Source organism: Saccostrea echinata, unplaced genomic scaffold (genome assembly GCF_033153115.1).
Source record: "Saccostrea echinata isolate AGI-Se365-2 ecotype Australia unplaced genomic scaffold, CSIRO_AGI_Sech_v1 ptg000008l, whole genome shotgun sequence".
NCBI classification, from domain to species: Eukaryota; Metazoa; Mollusca; class Bivalvia; order Ostreida; family Ostreidae; genus Saccostrea; species Saccostrea echinata.
In genome coordinates, this window is record NW_026889757.1 from 8708743 (window position 1) to 8729655 (window position 20913).

The 20913-nt window shown below is 33.8% G+C and overlaps 1 protein-coding gene and 1 long non-coding RNA gene across 2 annotated transcripts in view; one reads left to right on the forward strand and one right to left on the reverse strand.

Annotated features, from left to right (window-relative positions):
• LOC133181041 (uncharacterized) overlaps positions 1-20913 on the forward strand; it is a 114774-nt gene that overhangs the window by 70327 nt on the left and 23534 nt on the right. Inside the window, exons 12-19 of the mRNA XM_061315571.1 lie at positions 636-921; positions 1165-1421; positions 2570-2715; positions 2989-3238; positions 3387-3544; positions 3812-4168; positions 4524-4908; positions 14456-14593. Coding sequence (XP_061171555.1) covers positions 636-921; positions 1165-1421; positions 2570-2715; positions 2989-3238; positions 3387-3544; positions 3812-4168; positions 4524-4908; positions 14456-14593 — 1977 coding nt within the window. The remainder of the gene's footprint in view (positions 1-635; positions 922-1164; positions 1422-2569; positions 2716-2988; positions 3239-3386; positions 3545-3811; positions 4169-4523; positions 4909-14455; positions 14594-20913) is intronic.
• On the reverse strand, positions 9599-10778 carry LOC133181044 (uncharacterized). Its single transcript, XR_009720430.1, has 3 exons — positions 10723-10778; positions 10355-10488; positions 9599-9772 (listed from the first exon to the last, which is right to left on the reverse strand). It is a non-coding gene; the product is annotated as an uncharacterized LOC133181044 (long non-coding RNA).

The window sequence follows — 20913 nt, forward strand, 5'->3', positions numbered from 1 at the left end:
TAAGAGAAAAAAAAAATTTCCATACATGCAAGCCTTGGAGTTATTCCCCTTAGTAATCTTTTTTTTTACAGTATAAAGGAATCTTCAGAATGGTTCTTGATTAATTTAGCAAATTTTATAATGAAATGGATTATGGGAAAAAAATTGTGCATACTGTACTTAATGCTTTTACAACTGTTCTGTTATAAATGAAATATTTAATTCACACATTAAAAAAGTGATTGTTTCTGCTTTAGTCCATGATTGAAAACCTACACAAAATCTGCCAACTGCATACTTTGTTGACTAGCTTGAGTGCATTGTGCACATTGCATTGTGTAATAGGTCATCGAGATAAAGACACAAAAATTTATGAAATCTGAGTTTATGATACCGTGTTACACAATAATGCTGTTGGATCAAGACTCTTTGGAAACCTAGAGCATTTTTACTTCATCCAAAGATGCATAATCAGTGATTATTCTGGCTAGTAATGCAACTTAGGGATTGCCACTAAAACTGTATCACCAGAGATATTTCTGTTTATTTACAGTATGTGATTTCTTCATTATGTGATCATCAAATATAATTTTACCATTGAAAGTTCAAAAATGCCATTGAAAATCCCTTCAGTTGACTTCGAATTCTTCTTGTAGATTGCAAGGCTACTTGGTGTCAACAATGAGAAAATAATACTCCTGGACAGCAAGACCAAACTTCTTTTGAAATCCCAGAGCATTGCCGAGTTAGAGGTGTGGAACACTGGATCCGGGAAATCCCATGATGGATTAATGCTGGAATTCCGAGGCTCCAAGCCCTGGCAGCTTACTATGGCATCACAAGAGAACCTCAAATCTGTTACTGCTATTCTGTTTGATGCACTAGACATGGATGGGAGATTTCTTAATAATGGGACTTTGCGTCGAGAAAGTTTTGATTTTGGTAATTTCTTTTTTGGACAAAAAATATAACATATCCAGTCTGTTCTTCATAAAAGTTACTTAAAATTTAACATTCAGTATGATATTCATGTAACTTAATGTCCTGTTTTTCAATGCAACATCTGTTTTTCTATTCAAGTGTTGAAGTCCAAACAAAAAAGATTACATTCTGAATTTTTGTTATTTTAAATCAAAGTGTAGTCCTGACATTAATATTCACTTTCTCCTTTCTGTTTGAGTGCAGATTTTCATCGAAAGCCTCCGATACTTAAACCAGCCACCGACAGAGGAACTAAATACTCTCAGGAACTCCAAAACCTTCAGAAGATGTTGCATTTCCCAGAGGAAGTGGCGCTATTGTTGACAGAGACTGAGCATGCTCTGTTTACCTGTGTCCCTCCCGCCCACTATATCAGACAGGTGACCACGGACATTTCCCGTGGATCCCTCATCTACCATAAAGTGTCCAGTGTGGAGGATCTAATACAAAGGTTTAATGAGGTAGAGAAAGTTCCTGTGGTCTGTTTTAACTGTTTAAATATTTCATCACCAAATAATAAAATTTATTATATAGCTAATAAATAGTCAATAATAAAAAAAACTACTAAAAATCTAGAGAATTTTAGCGTTCAATATCTTGGCGTTTTATTGAACGTTCAGTTTGTATTATGTATATGAATATGCCCAAAACACTCCGAATACGAGCGTTCAATATCGAACAACGCATTGTAAACAAAAATGTCGTCTGGTCAACCTCTCAAAGGCAAATTTTTGATAGGTAGTGGCAGCTAGGTTAGATGTGTTTATTTTCACACAAAATTAAAACTATTAATTAATAATTTGGTATGTATTAGCCTCAATAAAACTGAAATAAGCAAATCATAGCGCTTGGTAGGGTCATTGGAATTATGCAATATTGAACTCTTACAGGACAGACGTTAATTTAAATACCAATACTGAAAATTCTTATTTTTTTTAATTTGAGTAATTTAATTGAAATGATTAATATAAATCAATGGGAAATGTTTTAGCTATATAATATAGGAGTTATTGAACTTATATTGGTAAATATTGGCATGAATTGGCTGTACAAATGCACTCCCAAGCCTGTGCATTTGTTCAGCCAACTAGTGCCAATATTCACCAATATAAGTTCAATAACCCTATAATCTCTCTCTATATCTAAAAATCTTGTACACTGGTACAAGAAACAAAATGCAGTTCCATTCAGTATCTCAGGTGACCTGTTGCTAGGATTCCATCCACCATCATTCATAAACTTTTAAACATTTTCAGCTTCTCTGAAATTGGTAAACAAATTTCATCCAACCAATTTTGTTATGTAGCAGGATGAAGGGGAATAAAATTTGGGAGTTTGATGTTCCTCGAACTTACTCCCCTTGGGCCTGAAAATGAATTAAACAACCTGGAAAATCCTTTGGTTTTAACAAAACTACAGTTATCAAAGTAAATCATTAGATAATCCATATTAGACTGGTAAATCGTAATAAAATCTCATTCACGATGCATTGTTTCATCACTACTAATTAAATATATTATTATATTATGTGTATATAGCGATGATAGCTCAGTAGTATGTGTTACCCATCCAGTGCAATGGAATCGAAAAACATATATTGTCTTTTCAGGTGAGCTCATGGGTGACCCAGCTTCTTATTACCCAGCCCACTCACGAGGATCGCAAGGCCATTCTGTCCTGTATCATCAGACTGGCCTTCTATTGCTGGTGCATAGGAAATTTCAACACCACCATGGAAATTGTTGCAGGCCTCAAGTAAATCAAAATTTCTAGCATTTACAACATTTTCAACTATTCAAAAAAGTTTTTAAAGTTACATGTAAAAAATTATTTTTTTGCAAGTGTATTTTGTAGTTGTACTTCTGCTTTGATGCTTATAGGAATTTAATATTTATTCAGAGATAATTATATCTGTAGTGAAAAATCTATTTTCTCTCCATTTTTCAATCTGGTATACCTGGAAGCTCAGAGTAACTTTAGAGAGAAATCATAAATCTTCATTTATCAAAACTTTTTTCCCAATTTCAGGTCAGACAAGTTGAAACCTTTCTGGTTGTCCATGGTTGATGAGGATCTTTCTACTTTTAACTGGTTGTGTTCAGCTCTGATGTCCAGAGAACTGACCGATGAATACCGAGAGGCAGTCAGTCGCTCCCTGGACATTCCCGATTGTAAAGTGGTGCCTTTCTTTGGAGGATTCCTTCGTGATTTGAGATCTCTGTTTCACAATGTGCCAAGTATCATTGTCTTGCCATCAGAGGAAAACCAATCGTTAGAGGTATAGTGAAGAAAATTTAAACCTTATAGAAAATCAAATTTTATAATGAATATAAAATGCATATTAATTTGTTTTAAAAAATTCATCCTTTGCATGAATTTGTAATTTTAATACATGTTTGACTGAAGTATTCTTTGTGGTTTTCCAGTTTATATCTGATTACAATGGAGAAGATCGCTTCATGACCAGGATTGGAGTAGGAGGGCTGATCAACATGGACAAACTAAAGCAAACACACCATGTTTTGAATGACATTGCGCTATTCCATTATCATGCCAAACAGCAGATCGACAATGTTAGCAACAGGTTTGTAGATTGAGTAGTCTCCCTTTGATTGTGTTATGAAAATTCTTACTGGTATAAATACAGTTACCTTTCTTTGATAAGAAAACCAAGTTTTCTGTTTGAAGAAGAAAAGTAAAAAAAAAAATTTGAACAGTAAATATATTTGTGGATTGTATGTTAATTAAAGACTCACCTCTTGATAATGTTCTTTGAAATGCAATCATAGGAAAAATGAAATATTATTTTATGGTGTGTTGCATTATCTTTAATAGTCTTTTTTTTTTACAGATCAAGCATTAGTTTTGATTTTGAGAATGATGGAGACAGTGATTACGACCTTGACTTAGATTCCTACCTGCCAATTCGTCCAGTATTCAGTGAACATGAAGTGATGATTGTCACTCCAAAAATAGCCAATCTCAATCAGCACTACCTGCAATGTATGCACCATGGCAGTACAGTGGTGCATGTGGACAATGATAGCAGTCGTTCCTGTATGTGTTACCTGAGGCTGGAGGTCGACAACGCCACCCTGTCCTGGCACCGCCCAGCTTGGAGCTCTTTAGTGGGGAACACCTGGTCTTACCCTGATTACGGTCAGAGAGGAGAGTCGGAGTCCGCGTCATCCCAAGTGTTGTGTTCAAGGTTAGCAGGAACTGCACTGGGCTTGCTGTTTCATATATCGTGGATGTATATGATATCTCAGAATTTAAAAAAAAAAAATTCTCTGTGGGAATTGATCATTTGCTGTTTAAAATAAATTACTGGTTTATGATTATTATCAAAAAAAATGTGTTTACTATCATTGTCTTAAATTTCAGAAATATTTGTTTTTTTTTTCTCGAACCATATTATTGAAACAGGATGTTTTAAGTACTTAAGTGTTGCCATTTATACATGATGTTGATTCAGGACAGATCTTCAGCTAGAAGACAAGGACCTTATTTGGACTCGCAAAAATTCAATATTTCTGATATGATTATTCTGTAAAAATTTTCAGGTATTCAAATGGACAGGATGTAGATGACATGTTAGAGGATGGGTACATAGATCTTCGTCTGGTGAAGTCTGTGAATTCTGGGGTGGAGGAGTCCATCGACATTGCAGCCCTGTCCAAGAGATACTGCCTCGAGGGCCTTACTCCCCGTCAAAATGTCATATCCCTCCTGTACGGGGTGGGGCACTCAGAGAACAGGAAGCTGTATTTTGTGGCACCCTATAACATGGCTAAGATCTGGTTAACAGGACTGAGGAAGATCATCAACGCCTTTCAGAAGATGAGATGGCAGACAGACAAACGGATTCAACATCTGAAGTTTCAGTATCTACAGTTATTTTATGAAGGAGAGAAATGCCAAGGACCCACTCCCGCAGAAGCCATTAAGGTAAGGAGGCAATGATTTTGTATTGGGGAGAGTGGAAGAAATGGGAAACTCGGATATACATATCTACATGTATTTTTATATGACTGTTCAAAGATTTTTTAGAGATTTACACATATTCCTATATACACCTACTGGTTTATCTGTCTACTTATACATGGATAACCAATTATATTTTAAAGGAATGTACATGTACAAATAACTTTATCATAAGATTTGATATCCAAAACTAATGTAACAATGAAATAACTGGCAGCTATTGGGGCTGTTGAATATTGATCTTTAAAGTAGAAAGATTAAATATTGGAATAATTTATTGTGATATTAACATTGATAATCAAATTATATCAAATGAGTTGATCAGTTTGGACCTTTAGACACCTCTCCTGGGTGGATATGATCTAATTTGTATCAGGCTTTTCTTCTGAGAAGTGTGCATATCCTTACGAACTTTATGGTTGTTTGTTTTTACCGATGGTATTTTGATCACTTAATGGGTCAATTCCCAAGGTTTACGTATCTAGTGCTACATTGTGAGTACGTGGATCACATGTACTGACTTATATCCAGGAAATCTTGTTTACCAATATTACCATGCTTTGTTTTCACTTTGTTCACTTGCTGGAACATCAGCTGTGTGGAATTCCATTAATCAGGGTGACATGGGAATAATTTAGCACCTAGTAGTGGATTAATGGTGATGATGTAGTAAAATCATTAGACTTCAAAACTTTTATCCTATATAGTATTCAGTATTTATAAGAATATGTCATTTTATAGATAAAACCTGTATCTATAGTGTGCAGTTTGTTTCAGTTTCAGATATTATCTTTAAAATATTTGAGGTTGATAAATATCTGATAGGCTTTTCCCTTTATACATGTAACATCCTTGATAGCAAAATTTGTATCTAAGGACGGTATAGTACTAGCTGCAGAACTGTAGCTCTATGGTTGAGAAAATTTGGACAGATAAACCAGAGCTACACATCCAAGCATTGTAAAAACCTTTGATTTACACCGCCACTTTTTTTCCCTCACTTCAGGTATTATTTCCTGCATTATATGCATTCCTTTGCTAAAAGCATGATTTTTGTTAATTAACCATATATTTTACTGATAAACTTGTTTATTATTATTATTTATCTTTCAACTGGTCCAAACAGCCCTATATGGCTTTGGAATGTCAGTTTTAAAAATTTGCATTCAAATGTCGATTCAGTTTTTAAGAATTCGCATTCCATCATCCATAAAAGATGAAAATTATATCTTCATTCAAATACCATTGGGTAAAGAGTATTCAGTTTTGTTCAGATGAAGGTCCTTGTCCTATTGCAAGGGGAGATAATCAAGACAAGGCAAAAATACAGATGTCTTAATTTAAAAAATCTTATCAAGAATTGACTGTTGAGCCAGAAAAGATGAAACTTATTGTATAAAAGCTTCCTGACATAGTGTAGATTAATTTTGTTCAAATCATGGTTCTGGGGTTTATTGGTGCTTATGGTGAATTAAGTAGAACATTTTCTTTCAATCACTCATTAATGAAAATGTTTTATGACAACCTTATAAATTTGTAAGCTTCAGTGTGTAAGTGGCCAGGGATAGTGAAGGTACGTGGAGGAAAGCAAATATGTGAGACTCTATCTAGTGAGTAGAAAGAACAGAGATTGAACTATTTGTTTTATTCAAACATATTTAGGCATAAAAAATATCTATTACAGGAAAAACTTTCTCTTTCTGTCTTTCTCTCTGCAAAAATAAAGGGGGGGGGGAGTGTTCCAACCCCTTAACCCCCACCCCTGGACCCCCAGCCCACCCCATCCCCTTGATCTGCCAATGTTATGATGGGGCTAAAATCAGAGATCAGTGCAGGAAATTCTGATGAACAGCAAGGCCATGTTAATCATATTGAAACATCCCATGTCATGTGGATTCAAGTTCAGTAAAATCGTAACCCCTTGGAGCTAGGGTAGACCACAATATGAAATTGAAATTTTCTATGGAAATAAAGGGGGGCCCTGGTTAGAATCCTGATCTCGTTCGTAGCATTTTTCTACTTTCTGGTTACATTTGGTGCCATGACAAGAATATAATAAGGCGATCAGACAGATTCTATTGCCAGTGGCCAGATAGCTCAGTTGGTAGAGCACCTGACTGGAGATTCAGGGTGCCTGGGTTGAATCACCATCTGATCCATAGCGTTTTTCTCCTTTCCAGTAAAACTGTTTTCAAATATATAGACATACAGTTACTAAAAACTCATTAGCAAGATGAACTTTTGAGCTCTCTCCGATTTACGGGTATTTGATTCTACATTAAACCCACTACCACTGTAATTCATATAATCTGACCTATTTTAATATTTGATTTTATAAAATACTTCTGTTTCTTTTACAGAAGTACTTTTCTGTTAAGTGATGCAAGATTATGCTTCTGGTTTGCAACTTACTAGAGATCTGTGTCCACAAAAATAAGTTCCGCCAAAATTATTGGCATATCTTTGCATAAGCAAAATGTCAAATTTTACACCAGCTAAAGAATTCCCCTCTACAGTATTCATTGAAATATCTATTGTGATGCTGCTAAAACAAAGTACATGCAATATATAGGCTATGTAAGAACCCTTAGGTTCTGCATCAATAACAGTATTTGTGTAAGATTAAGGCCTGTTTTATTATCATATTAACCAGGATAAGCCACTGCTTCTTTGATGTGCAGTTTCTATCAGAGTTTATTAATGAAAGTAATAATTTTTAGCACACTGTGCCCTGCAACTGTACAAGGATGTTATATATGTCTTTGGTTTCATATGAATAAATTTACAGTTGGTATGGTAATTTTATAGATTTGACATAAACTCAGACCGAAGAAGCCAGCATGACTCGTCTAATTTATCAAAAATGACACCACAAAATCGTAAACGACATAGTTAAGGCATCTCTTTGTCAGCTGTGAAGGGAAATTGTGAATGCCCTGACCGCATTTAGAATTCTGGGATTCTCTTACGTAAATGCGGAAATGTTAAGGGAAAGCGATTTTCCTCATGATCATCATTGTTTTATCCTATTTTGAGGACATACGTACTATGTTTGAGTGGAGAGACATATCATGTGACTGAAGCATGATTTTTGTATTTGTACAAACGTGATGAAATTTTTAATGAATCTTATTTAAAATCAAAACTATGAATTTTGTTGTTCCTTAATGTTCTCCTGTGGTATCCTTATATTATGTGGGACAATTATGAAGTCCATGTCTAGATTTTATCCTCCGATGTTGGATTTTTTTCCCCAAATTTTTTCTTCTCTTCAAGTCCATGTTGAAATTTTTTTGACTAATCACAACTGATTGAAACATTTTTGAGCAATTGTATGTTGTGAAAAATGAAAACATAAAAATAATGCTTCTGTTCAAGTCTAGTTAATTTGTCATTTCAACTGGGGATGAAGTACGTACCAAATAAAAATTTGACGTACTAGGACTTGTTTTTATGGTTTCTAGCTACTTACTGATCTGCACAAAATTCTGCCTGGAATATGTCAAATTCAGTATCTTGAACATAGAATTGCTTTATTTTGCCTTAAATCTGTTGATTCCAGAATCTGAATCCAGTTAGTGCATGTCTGTGTGTCCTTAAGTTCCGAGTGGAATCTGTTTCAATTAATGTCTTCTTGTAAAATTTAAACATTGAGCCTATGATGCTCTTTTCTAATTATATTGTTTGTTTACGTATGTGATAATTTAAGGACATTAGCAAGTCAGGGCTTTCCGGAGAAAAAAGGTTTAATACATGGGTTTTTTCACTTGTAAAATAGTGATTGAGAGTGATCTCCCGTGTAGAATTCTCTAAGCGGTGAAAACCAGTAAAGCATATGTTATAGAGGTAAACAAAAGCACGTGTACTTCCTTCAACGGGTAGAATCATCTATACAGCAAGAAAGAAAAGTAGTAATGGCTTTGTTGTACATTGTATTCAGGGACAAAGAGCAAACAGGTCGTCATTTACCATAGTTATGCTCAGTATGCTGGGAAGGGCAAAGATGTGACATATGCTGAAAGGTATGTCGACCATGCCGACTGAGAACAGTTCTTAGGTCGTGTGAAGGAATCAGCATTTAGTAATTACGAATAAAAGTTAAAAATAAATCCATGCCAATATTTTTATGACAATGTATTTCAATCAATTCAGTCAATTACATGATAAAAACAATCAACCAATCACTTGACCAATTTTAGCTGTTAAGGGACGCAACTCAAAAATGATGATCGGTGCCGGTATATCCATGTCTTTTTTCTATATATATATTTTCAACCAAAATATCTAGAAGTCATAGGAAATGAAGTTACAATAATGTATATAATACAAAAACTGTATGAAATAAATGGGATTTGAAGAAATTTTATGGTGAAAAATTATGTAGGTCCCTTTTATCAACATTTTACATAGGAAATGCATTAAGAATTGTAAAAACAATAATTTGACAAAATCTAAAAAAGAATGCTGGATTGGTAGGTAAAACGATCCAGAATATAGCATATTTAGTACATTTAAACCTACTCAAAAGTTCTTGAAAAATTCTATACAATAACCAGGAACCTTGCCAATGTCCTTAAGCTTGATTAAGTTCGATTGACAATGGTTCAATGTAGATGGTCTGTCTTTCTCTCAAAATAGAATTCATACTAGGCCATAAGTTTATAATGTATTTATTGAAATTAACATTTCAAGAAACCCTGGCATATATATCCATTGCCATGTTGCCACCACAGAAGAGGAGGGTGTTTCCAGCACATCTCATATTACACTTCAAAACCTTCACTAGATTTCCTGAAAAGTTGTTGCCACAGAAACATTCCTTTCCGTACTGTAAAGAAGTTTGAATATGTGAAGAAAACTTATACACAGTACAAACTCGCATGATTTGGAAACCTTAATGTTACTTTGGTACAAGTTCAAGGTTAAATAGTTATTGCAAAGATTTTTGTGTGATTAATATTAATTTTTGATGCAGTAATTAGTGTTCTACATTGTGATATCAAAAACAAATATTGAATTGAATTTTTTTTTTTTTTTTTACATTTTACACTGATAGCTCCATGCAGTCTTGGTTGTAGACCAAAAACTGCAAGACCAATTTTACATTTGCATTACAGTTTGAATACTGTGGAATAATTTTTATTTGAGGTCAATGTTCGTGGGCAACCAAAATTATATTGGCTCGTGGGTACATAATTTTGTGAGGAGTCCAGTATATACAGAATATTCAATGGACCAGTATGCTGACAAAGATTGTTTTTGTGGATGTAAATTTGTGGATAAGGTTGACCCTGAAATCCACGAGCGTTGATTCCCCACAAAGGACGATTTCACAGTATATATACACAAGGAAAAATATTTAATGAATCTGTTTGCGTTTGTAAAATGAATTATTATAAAGAATGTATACTTGTACTCCAAAGTAGAGATACCCCTTGCAGAACTCCTGGCAATGCCACGGACTGTTGACTTTTAGCTTTCCAGCTTTTGCTGTTAATAATCTGTGTGACACTTCTTGCATGCAACCTATGTTAATGTATTTGTCTGAAAAGGAGAATTAAAATTGCTTAATCAATGTAATTAAGGTTAAAGGAAACTGAGGTAATTAGGCAAAATTTAATCAATATGAGCCTTTAAAAATTTGAGTTTTTGCTTGAAGTTTACAATGTTTCTGTGTTCAAAAAACATTCATTGCATAAATTTTGACTTGTACCTTACTATTGAAGTTACATCAATAAAAAAAAATGGAAATTAGTTATTAAAAGATTTAAAGTTTACATGCTAGAGCTCCACAGACAAAAACTGCACAGAGAAGCAGGGATTTAGTCAACATTCTAAGCTGCAATTAATAATTTATTGTTCTGTCAGATGTGAGGTATTGAACCTTTTATAGAATATTATTTTCAATATGTTACACGCAATAGAAATATCAAGTGCAACTTTAGATCATAAAAATGACAACAGGTATAACTTGTATATTATCCCACTATTGATTTAAGATGTGAATCATATATTTTATATATACCAATAACCATAAGCCATGAAAATTATGTCTCGCTTATAAATACCAATACTATCTTGCGAAAATAAGCTGTTGCAAAAATTGAGTTGATCTACAGTAGTTGAATATTTAAAACTTCAGGGGTGGAACCACTGTCAGTGATAAGAATGTAATTTTGAAAAGTAGCTAGGAGGAAAATTTGACAAGTATGATGATCTTGTTTGTTTTTAGCTCACCTGAGCCAAAGGCTCAAGTGAGCTTTTCTGATCAAAATTTGTCCGTTGTCTGTCGTTGTCGTTATTGTTGTAAACTTTTCACATTTTCATCTTCTTCTCAAGAACCACTGGGCCAAATTCAACCAAACTTGCCACAAAGCATCCTTGGGTAAAGGGGATTCAGGTTTGTTCAAATGAAGGGCCACGCCCTCTTTCAAGGGGAGATAATTAGGAATTAGTGAAAAAATAATGGCATCATTTAAAAATCTTCTTCTCAAGAACCACTGGGCCAGGAAGGATGAAACATGTGGAAACATCCTCAGGTAGTGTAGATTCAAGTTTGTTCAAATCATGACCCCCGGGGGTAGGGTGGGGCCACAATGGGGGATCAAAGTTTTACATAGAAATATATAGGAAAATATCTTTAAAAATCTTCTTCTTAAGAACAGCAAAGCCATGATTGGTCATATTTATATGGAAGCATCCTCAGGTAGTGAAGATTCAAGTTTGTTCAAATCATGACCCCCGGGGGTAGGGTGGGGCCACAATGGGGGATCAAAGTTTTACATAGAAATATATAGGAAAATATCTCTAAAAATCTTCTTAAAAACAGTAAGCCATGATTGGTCATATTTATATGGAAGCATCCTCAGGTAGTGAAGATTCAACTTTGTTCAAATAATAACCCCCGTGGGTAGGGTGGGGCCACAATGGGGGATCAAAGTTTTACATAGAAATATATAGGAAAATATCGTTAAAAATCTTCTTAAAAACAGTAAAGCCATGATTGGTCATATTTATATGGAAGCATCCTCAGATAGTGAAGATTCAAGTTTGTTCAAATCATGGCCCCCGGGGGTAGGGTGGGGCCACAATTTGGGATCAAAGTTTACAGAGGAATATATAGGAAAAAGTCTTTTTCTCAAGAACAGAAAAGCCATGATTAGTCAAATTGATATGGAGGCATCTTTGGGTAGTGTAGAATGAAATTTGTTCAAATGAGGGCCCCCGGGGATAGGGTGGGGACACAATGGGGGATCAAATTTTTACAAATGAATATATGGGAAAAAAAATCTGCTGCTCAAGAACAACAAAGCCATTTGTTATATTGATATGAAAGCATCATCAGGTAGTTTAAAATTCAACACCCCCCTCCCTGTAAACTTTTCAATACTGTACTGATTTTTGCTTTTTTTCCTAACCAATGTGCTCAGGTGAGCGATGTGGCCAATGGGCCTCTTGTTTTATTTATTCCCTGCTGTGATTATTGCCAGGGCATATAGTGTTTGTCATGTCCATCTTTTGTCCTTCCTTCCATCTGTCCTTCCACCTTATTTTGTGTTTAACTCAGTTTCAGAGAAACTATTCAAGGTATTTTTATCAAACTCCATAAGCTGATACTATTCTACTTCATCAACATTTTTTTTTTATCTTGACCTTACTTTTCAAAAATTTGCTTTAATTAACTCAGTTTCAAAGAAACTATATATTCAAGATGTTTTTATCAAACCTTATATGTATATAATATATGGTAAGATACATATTGGTAAGAGCTATTCAACTTCATCAACTTTTTTTTTACCTTGACCTTTCATTTGACCTTGACCTCACTTTTCTTAAATTAGTATTTAGCTCAATTTCAAATAAAAGTTCAAATATTTTATCAAGCCTCATATGCTGATACATGTTTCTGAGAGCTATTCAGCTTCATCAAATTTTCTAGGTCACCTGAGTCACTCGGGTGACCTATTGCTATCTGTTGTCATCCATCACGTGTTAACATTTCAACATTTTCAGCTTCTTCTCTGGAACAGCTGAGCTAATTTCAACTAATTTTTATATATAGCATCTATGTGTGAAGGGGAACAAATTTTTTGAATTTTATTATTCCTTCCTCTACCAGGGGCCTGAGGGATGGCGCTAAAACCATCAATATTTATATTTAGCTCAAAGAAACTATTCAAGATATTTTTATCAAACTTTAAATGTTGATACATATTGGTAAGAGCTATGCAACTTCACCAACATTTTTTGACCTGAACTTTTCTTAGACTTTGACCTCACCTTTCTTAGTTTGTTTTTAGCTAAGTTTAAAAAGAAACTATTCAAGACATTTTTATCAAACTTCATATGTGGATACATGTTGGTGAGTGCTACTGCATTCAAAACTTTTGACCTTGACCTTTCCTTTTCCCTTGTTTTCACTTTTCTTTAATTTGCATTTAGTTTAGTTCAAAAAAACTATTCATGATATTTTTTTGTGTTGCATTACTAATGAACCGTAGGTGGGGAATTCATGTCCTACGGACATATCTTTAGTTACTTCATGTATAAGGATAACTGGCATAAATAATACAGAGATGAAATGGGGGGGGGGGGGGTGTTTTTTTTTAATAAAAAAAAATCTATTTTAAGTATCATTAAAATACTTAAGATCATGATAACCTTGCAGTTATCTCGCTTACAACCTGTTTTTTGCAGCAAAATGAATGAAGCTGTAAATCTCATGAGATTTCTAGGGCATAGCATTGTTAATGTTAGAGACAATAAACTGATTCGAACAATCAGTATGCTGAAAGTACATTGTATCATGATGTAATGCCAAGGTTGTACTTTAAGTAGTATGTTTAGTCTAATTTAGATTGTATAGAGAATTTTATCAACTTTGAAAAGTAACAATTCTCTGAGAAAGAATTAGATGAATCCAATTAGAAGTGTTGTCATAGCGAAAAGTATCAACAAATATGTAATACAAGAAGACTAGCACTTCTTAAATATATTAAGGGTACGTGGTTCACTGAATGTTCAGCAAGATATTTCACCAATATTGTTTTCTTATGTGTCTTTAATAAAATCTACAGTGATCAGATAATTCAACAGCACATTTTCCTAGCTGAAGAATGTTTCTTACCTTCAGTGCAAAAGAATCGAGTTCCATCAAGTGAAGAATTATAAAGTCACAGGTTTTCCTGAAAACTTCTGAGGCTGAAAAAACCAACATATTATTGCATTCATATCACTTGTATATATACTGATAAATTGTTAGATATTTATTCCTGTTATCAATTTCCTATAGACCAAGATCATATACAGTTGAACTTCAATAAGAATAAGAATATCTCTAACACCAATATCTCGAATGGATATGTCGAAGTGATTTGGAAGTCCCAACCACTTATTCTTAAAGAATTTTATCCTTGATATCTGGAAGTTTTTCTTCTGTCCCATGGAGTTGGAGATAATGAGGTTTTACTGTATTTTCCCCAGATATTTAAAGTAAATTTGTTTCTTTTAGATATTTGGAGGCAGGAGATGGCAGGGAGGACCTCAATTAGTCGGAAACCAAGAAATCCCAGCATCCTTCAAAAGAACACCAAGTTTTTTCTCCACAACAAAGCCAAAAAAATCAAACAACAGTGCTGCTTCATACAAAGTAAGTTAGGCATATGAGTGAATAATAAATTGAAGTAATTCTTGTACAGCAAAAATTTAAATAGAAAACATATACATAGTTAATCCAAGGTTATATTTATTATGTATAATCATGGGATATATAGTTCAAAGAAAAGTAATAATATTTGTGGTCCTTGTAAATTCGCTATTGTATTATCATTAATGGTAAATAAAAGAGGAATATAATGTTAAGACATAGAAGGGAACACAGAGGATTAATGTTTTTGAAGATGGGTCTGCATCATGTTGTTTATGCTACGATTCCTCGTCTTGTATATTGGTGCTGATTGAAAAAGATGTCTGTTCTTCTTTTGGAAAATTAAAAAAAAAGGATGGTTACACAGAAAAAAATCCATCACAATAAAAATGAGTAAAAATAATGGAAGACTTGTTAAGAAAAAAGATTTATTTAAAACTCTTACAGTAATTTTGAGGAAATGGAATTGGGTTGAATTTAGTTCACTTCTTGTTATCTTGAATGGCTTTGATGTGAAAAAAGGTTAAGGAAGCCTTAGAATTGAGACTCTTGCTCTGTAAATTATTCAGATCTCTGGATATTTTTAAATCCACTGTATGGTTTCTGTCTTCTTCCTAATGAAATTGTGCAAAATGAAGAAAAAAATGACATTTTTTGAATTCACTCAAACATGATTGTGATTGGTCAATATAGGAAGGCATATTGTTATATAAAATGTTTTATCATTCTGAGATTTTCTATCAGAAGTTTCATTAACTTGAATTTTTTGATTTTGATATTACAATTTAAATTATTTTTTAAATACGAAATATATTTTGGAAATTGCTATATATCAATGAGAGGAAGGTGGTGTCTGTGTTGGGTAATGTTTGGTGTGGTGTTTCTGCTTCTGTCCTGGTGTTTTCTCTTTAACCTACTTGTTTGCTGGCAGTGCCTCCTTGGTAGGAATGTTTTGTCCTATAACAAGCAGTTTCTGTAGTTGGAGGATAACTTCCTTCACCTTTCCGGTAAGTTTAAACACTAAATGCTGCTTTATACAAATAGTAAGAGCAATTGAAATTTCAACATTTATTAAAACAAATCAAAACATGAAACTATAATGTTCACAATCACTCAACAAGCTAAAAAATTTATACACAAAAAAAAAAAAATCATATATCCATCTTGTTTTATACCACATATCTTTGGCCTTCTCGGGGGCTACTCACATATAAAGTAAAAACAAATTCCTGGGTTGACACCATCAGGAAATTGTTCCACTGTAACCATAGAAACCTGGATTGACACCATCAGGTTGTGAGTAAGGGTACCCGGGTTGACACCATCGGGTTTTAATGAATGGAACCTGGGTTGACACCATCAGGTTTAATTTTTGAGATACCTGGGTTGACACCATCAGGTTTACATGAAATGATTTGGGTTGACACCAGCGGGTAGCTATATTTAATTAATTACATAATGCAGAAAAATTTATCTGAATTGGGGGTAAACAGGCCAAAATGAATGAACATCATATTATAAGTGGGTATTAAGAATTGATGTTAGTGAATGCCCCCAATGCTGCATAATGTAAACAGTAGAAGAGGGAGTCTATTGTTAAGCAGGTCATCTTGATTGCCCATGTTGCCCATAATGTTAATTGCCCACTAGAGTGGGCTGCTACACTCCATGAAATATTGGTTGTGCTAAACTGATATTACAGAAAATGTGCAACAGGAATAGTGAAATATCCCTCTGCTCCAAATTTCACCAATTTTTTTTTTAAATTCCGAACATTGATTTTCATCAACAACAATAGAAAATAGTTTGAAGTATGAAGCGTTGCTTACTTTTTCAGAAATGAATATTATGTTTAATCATGATATGAAGAAAAATTGATACAGTGAATAGAAAGATCAATAATTTTTTTTTACCTCACCCTAAAATTAAAAATATGAGGTATATATGAAAATAATATTTGCTATCATACCTATCTAATTCACATTAGAAAACAAAACGAAGTGTTGCTTTTTAAATCAGAATATCATATTGTTTTCTGTGCTTGTAAAATAAAATGCATCCATCTATAAGAGTTATCTTTCCATCTACAGGAATTATCGTTCTTAAAAAATATTTTTTTAGTGAAAAAAAAATGAATTAATTACAAAAGTCTGGTTAGTCTGCATCTGAAATTTCTGTAACTATTAAAAGAATTTTATGTTAAGAAAGAGAAATATCTCAACTTTAACAGTTTAAATGAGCTGGGTATAAATGTTTTAGGTAAACTATTATAAGTAATTAATAAAAATAGAAGCAATAAAAAATAGAAATCAATATTTGTAACTTAGTTCATATTTGAATGAGTTGACTATTTAATGGTCCTCTTTATTAGACTATGGTAAGACAATTCATTGGGTTTCTTGGAATAATTTCCTTGGGAAGTTATCTCTCTTATCAGAGGGATATTACACCTTAATCTACTTTGCAGAAATTGACACAGGGAAAAACTGGAATAAAAGAGGTTTTAGTCCCCCCCCCCCCCCAAAATAAAAATAAGTGGTTTAAAAAATGAAAAGGGGTTTGTCAATGATTGTAATCTAATTAAAGTTTAAACATACCTCTATACATAGCATGTATATTTTTTTTTTTTATCTTAACAGAGTTTTTATAATACCATCAGTGTCCCACATTAAAGTTTTTGAAGCAGATTTCTTTCCAAAGTACTTCTATGCCCTCTATTAATCAGAAATGCATTGATTGTATGTTTCATTGTACCAATCAAGGTTTCAGATGCTGCCATTTCAGCTACAGAATGACCAGATTAATGGTTTTAGAGCAGGTTAAGGTTTTTGGAGCAGGTCTCATTTCCATGCAACTATAAAGCCCTATATTGACCAAACTTGCATCAGTTGCATGGATGATACATCTAAAGATGCACACTACCAGGCTTGCTTTGGGTGCTGGATCTGACCTACATTTTTCGGATGAGTGACAAGGTTGAAGTTTTTAGAGCAGGTTCATTCTACAATAACTATAAGCCCTATGCTGATCAGACTTGCTTGGATAGGATGCACACTACTGGACTTGCTTTGGATGCTGGATTTGATTACATTTTTCAGATGAGCTACCAGGTTAAAGCTTTAAAGTTTTAAAGCAGGTTCATTCTGAATTGACTATGAGCCTTGTGCTAACCAACTGTGCATTGAAGATACATTTATTGATGCACACTACCAGAGTTGCTTTGAGTGCAGGATTTGACTTACATTTTCCAGATGAGTGACCAGGTTAAAGTTTTTGGAGCAAGTCCATTACCAAGAAACTATAAGGCCTATCTGAACCAGACTTGCATGGATGATGCATCAAGAGATGCACACTACCAGAGTTGCTTCAGATGATGGATTTGACCTACATTTTTCAGATTAGTGACCAGGTTAAACCTTTTGGAACAGACTTAGTGTAACCTCAAGTCCCACATAGACCAAACTTGCATGGATGATCGATGCATCAAGGGATGAACACACTCAAACTTGCTTCTGAGGCTGGATTTATCCTACATTTTTTGGATGAGTGACATTGAAAACTTTTAGAACAAGTCCATTCCAAAATAACTGTAAGCCCTATCAGACCAAAACTGCATAAATGTTGCATCTATGGATATACACTACTAGATTATTAGTTTAGTTGGACTTTGCCTTACTTCGCTAAGGTGAGATCTGTAATCTCTGATTACCTATGTTTAAGGTAAAGCAAACATTGAGGAGACAGAAAAAAGAATGTAACACTTGCATAAGGCAAAATATTTGCCATGACATATAGTGAATTGATGTTTTGATCATTCCTTAATGAAAGCAATGAAACAATTGCATGATGAAAAAATGTGACTGTAGTTGATACTAATGCATATATTAGCTAGAATACAAAGAAATTGGGTTGAAAGTAATATAGAGCACATATATATCAATAAATACAAGCAATACTTAGATAAATGTACAGCTATGCTAGGGGTTTTTAGATAAATAATGTCAAAAAGGGTCATTTTTGTAGGTGGTTGATGTCTTTGGACTAGATCACTCAGGTTATGCAAGTGCATTACCAGTCAAATGATACAAGTTAATTATGATATATATTCCCAGGGGAAGCTCCAAGAGCCAGAATGATAATTCCAATCTATTTTAAAAAGGACACTTTGGGAAGAATATCCTTTGTGAAATCGATGATATTATGACTGTATGTCAAAAGTAACCAAATTGCTAATATCAAGAAAGTTAATCAATCATTACCCCTTTTTAAACTAGATGAGGGCAAGATTTTCAGACTTTTTTCTATTAATCTTGGCAAAATCCAAATTGATTCACAGAGAGGGAATTTTGTAGAGAAAGCTGTATTTATTATTAACAATGACACCCACTGTACATAAAGTCTGTCAGATTGTATTAGACAAGCGTTTAATTATCGGCTTTCTCCAACGAAATTCTTAGAGACCCTCCATTCTGTGGGTGATGTATTCAGCAGAAAATTGATTATACTGGTCCAAAGTTGGTTATTACAATTCTCGTGGGCTTACCCCTCCTAGGACTAGAGGCAAACACAGAATGACAGCTTGGAACAATATTTTCTTCCATAATGAGATTCCCCATGTTATTCCAAACAGGTTATCACAATTAGTCGTCTACAAAAGAAGCAAGGGTTTCATGCAAGTAGCACATTAATCAGAAACTTCTGAGGAGAAACATTAGAATAGTGACAATTCTGGACAAGAGCTCCTAACATGCATGTAGTTCAGATTATCTTTTGGTATGAACATTAATTCCTCAAGATATTAATAAATATATATGTATTTCAAGCTCTATGATAAATGTCGTAGAAGAAAATGGTTATACTTAAATTATTCGTATAATCAAATTTGAGATTTAAATTTTGTCCAATGAAGTAGTTAAAATTTTGACCTGGTTAACCATAATACTTTTTCCTTTTGTATAATGAAATATGTGGATAATGAACAGTATTCAAGCTCAAAGTCCATTAAAACAATACAAATCGGGAGCAGAGCAAACAAGGACCTCCAAAAACATCAGAGGTGGGATCAGGTGCCATGGAGGAGTGAACATCCCCTGTCGACCAGTCATACCCGCCGTGTGCTCCTTGTCATGATCGAAAAATAACGGAAAAATCATCGGTAATTCAATGTGTAAATAATGGCCTTACAATTATTCTGAAAAACGTCAGTCAGCATATGACTTAATGATAGATTGTATTTGCTGACAAGGTCATTGTATCTACCATAGAACTTCCGAAATGATGACTTTAAAGGGAGACTGTTGAAATTCTTGTTTCATCAACTTGTTTGTCAATAACTATCCTCATTTTAGAAATTGTTCATACATAGAGCATGCTCTTGCGTGTTACAAATATTTTGATTAGTCAGTGACAAAAGATCAGATTTGGTGCTAAAAATGAATTGAGCTTAAATTTAAGATTTCAGGCAAGCATTGTTTTTTTTTTTTTTTTTTATTTTTCTTCAAAGAGAAATGATTTTTTCAATAAAATAGAAACATATATATAACTAGATGAGATCTCGTTGCGAGGAAGGAGTAGGTCCTCTGTTAGATTTCTGATAAGATCTTGATTGGGAAATTTTGATTAATACAAGAAACTAAAACAACTTCAAATGAAAAAAAATATTCATATCAGTTCTTCAAAATATGCTTAGCAACACATGAAAGAGTGAAATCTATCAATTTAAAACAACTTCCGGTCTTTTATATTCACTTCCGGTACAACCGAAAGTACTCAAAATGACTTTTAACTCCTCACTGAGTGTGGAGAAGTCATCCCTCAAAGTTTCGAAGAAAAATGAGCATTTTCTCGTCTACTTCCGGTTTGGAAGAAATAACTTCCGGTGGAAATAATATGACTTGAAAAGTCTATTTGCCTCTATTATCTCTATTATAAACATTTAAAAAAGAAAAAAAAGAAAAATTTGCGTTTTTTAAACTACTTCCAGTGGACAACGGATGTCACGGCAACAAAAACTAAACAAGAAATTCAAATCTACGAGTCACAATCCATCATCCCTGAAAGTTTCAAGACTCAATATCAAAGCGTTTTTGAGAACACTGGCGGACAAAATGCAACTTTAAAAAAAGAAAATTGGCCATATCTCGCGACCAGAAGTGACGATGGCAAAATAAAAAAATGCCCTAAGTTCAGATGATTTGCCGTCATTGCTGAAAGTTTCATGAAAATCTATTGAGGCGTTCTCGAGAAATCGCCTGCACAAAATCGGTAAGAAAAAAATAATGATAATAATATTTGAAAAGAAACAACAGAATCAGTAGAAGGTC